Source organism: Branchiostoma belcheri, unplaced genomic scaffold (genome assembly GCF_001625305.1).
Source record: "Branchiostoma belcheri isolate BF01 breed outbred unplaced genomic scaffold, Haploidv18h27 scaffold218, whole genome shotgun sequence".
Taxonomy (NCBI): Eukaryota; Metazoa; Chordata; class Leptocardii; order Amphioxiformes; family Branchiostomatidae; genus Branchiostoma; species Branchiostoma belcheri.
Genome location: NW_017803691.1, coordinates 182,949 through 185,154, shown reverse-complemented (window position 1 = coordinate 185,154; position 2,206 = coordinate 182,949). Strand labels below are relative to the sequence as shown.

General features: G+C 40.7%; 1 protein-coding gene across 1 annotated transcript in view; it reads right to left on the bottom strand.

The window, feature by feature from the left end:
• The window catches only part of LOC109470046 (centrosomal protein of 135 kDa-like), a 51,763-nt gene that overhangs the window by 20,518 nt on the left and 29,039 nt on the right, over positions 1-2,206 (bottom strand). Inside the window, exon 14 of the mRNA XM_019768824.1 lies at positions 12-172. Within this exon, the coding sequence (XP_019624383.1) occupies positions 12-172 (161 nt within the window). The remainder of the gene's footprint in view (positions 1-11; positions 173-2,206) is intronic.

The following is a 2,206-nucleotide window of genomic DNA, read 5'->3' as shown; positions in this document are numbered from 1 at the left end:
CTTTTGTGTGCCCACCTGCTGATACAGCAGACTGGTCCTTGTCCCTCTCCTGTGTCAGCACTTTGACGTTAGACTGGATCTCGGCCATGTGGCGCTCAAACTTGTCCAGCATGGCCTGCAGCTCATCCCGCTCCTGACGCAGCCGGCTGATCTCTGTCATATCCTCTACAGACTGGGGGGTGATATCAAGCCATTAGAGACCATATGACAACAATAACACTAAATCAGGGCTCAAAATACTGGGTGCATGTGCCCCCAAAATTGCAGCTGTAAACCCAATTCTTTCTGTAGTTTTGTAGGTATTTTTGTACATATTAGATGTATAATAGTATACAGGATATTCTTGGCATCTAAGTGTCAGAAAAATAATAAAATCTTTGTTGTAGTACTTCTGTAAGATTTTGATGTTAGCTCCTATTTCAGATTCAAGCTTAGAAGAGGAGCAGTAAGATCTGTGATTATGGGTTCACCACACCACGAAGTGGTGTGGTGAAACCATATTGCTTTTCTGATGTTTCTTCTTCTCCTTCTCCTTCTCCTCCTGCCATATCTTTAAATGGATTCAGCTTCTTCATTTTAGGGCCTAAGGTCCTGAAATTTGGTATGGAGGTACAGTGGGCAAATACCCCTAGGCGTTTTTTAAATTATTGTGATACAGGCTTTTAGAATGGTTTTATTTGAGTTTTTTGGCTGTGTAATAGCTAATGTATTACTGTGTAAGTGTGCAGTGTTTACCACATTTGGACATGAGTCATCACAATGGCATGCAAGGCATCAACCAATAGGCATGCAGCTTTCCTCTATTCTCCTTGCTGATTGGCTGTTGGGATTTAACTGGCTTAACTTCATTTACACCTGCACAGAGCCATGCCATACTGACAGTATGTCTGTATTCAAGTGTTTTGGTAGGTATTTTAAGCTTTCCTGCTCCAGCATTGGAATGCGGGCTATGAACGCTTCTTTTTATCTTGAAAATCAACAGTTTGCATTATGCAATCCTAACCAATAATGTAGGGAATAGCTATCCAACTGTTGTAGTCTTAGTTGTATGTTACTTCATACTATAGTTATATCAATGTAAAGCATTGTTTTCCCTTGTGTTTCTCATTCTTTCCCTGCCATGTGGTAAAATGTGGTGAACCCATCGCTATATTTGCTCCAAAGCAAATATTGGCCTTTCTAGTTAGGTTTTGTTTTATAATGGTTCACCCCAAAAATTTATTGTGCACCTAATCTTATAGCTTGCGTGCACCAGTGCACCTATTCCCAAAAATGAATTTCGAGCCCTGAAAATACAACTTACAGTTCCCATCATTTATACATGTCCATGTACATAATTATTCAATGAACAAAGGCGTTTGGACCAAAGCTACACTCTTCTAATGTTAGGGGGCAGATAATCTTGCAATCATCCTTCTTAGTTCTTGATTTTTGCAGCCAGTTACTGCAATTAAATTCTGTCAATGAGCTTGACAGCAGATTCAGAAGCTGGCACCATGGCTTGAAAACCACATTCAGTTTAGAAGCAAACAAAAGCAAATATTGATTCGATTGGATTTATTGAAACTGCAACAAAGCAATACACGCGCAGTGTTCGAAATACCTGTCTGCAGTCTGCAATCTGCAGATAGATTTTCAAGATTGCAGAAGAAAAATTTATACAATCTGCAATTTTGCAGAAGGAAAAATTGGCACTTGGGATTTGGCGCTCTTGGCCCCAAGGACAGACAACACTGAAGCTCCTATTCTGAAACAACAGGAGCTTCTTCACTAATTTGCATCAACCTTGTCTTGACTTGTCTATCTTTTGTTTCTTTTGGACTTCCAAACATTTGTCTTCACTAATTTGCATATTAATCAATAGTTCATGCTTATAAACCTGCAAGATTGTAGTATGGAGGCTTGTGTATTTGCAGAAAGTATTTCCAAATTGCAGAACAAAATTTTGACTCTTCTGCAATATTGCAGAGTGCTGAAAAAAAGTATTTCGACCACTGACGCGGAACAGAGGCAGCTGTTGCTGGTGTTGTGTCCCGCACATAAAAACGGATACTGGTAAGACAATACTCACTTTCACTTGAGTCTAGAGGGGAAAGTTGTGTAAAGTGCCTTTCCCAAGGGCACAAGATCGGTGGCATGTCAGGAGTCGAACCCAGGACCTCTTGATTCCGAGTCACGCACGCTGCCATTGCGCCACACGACCCCA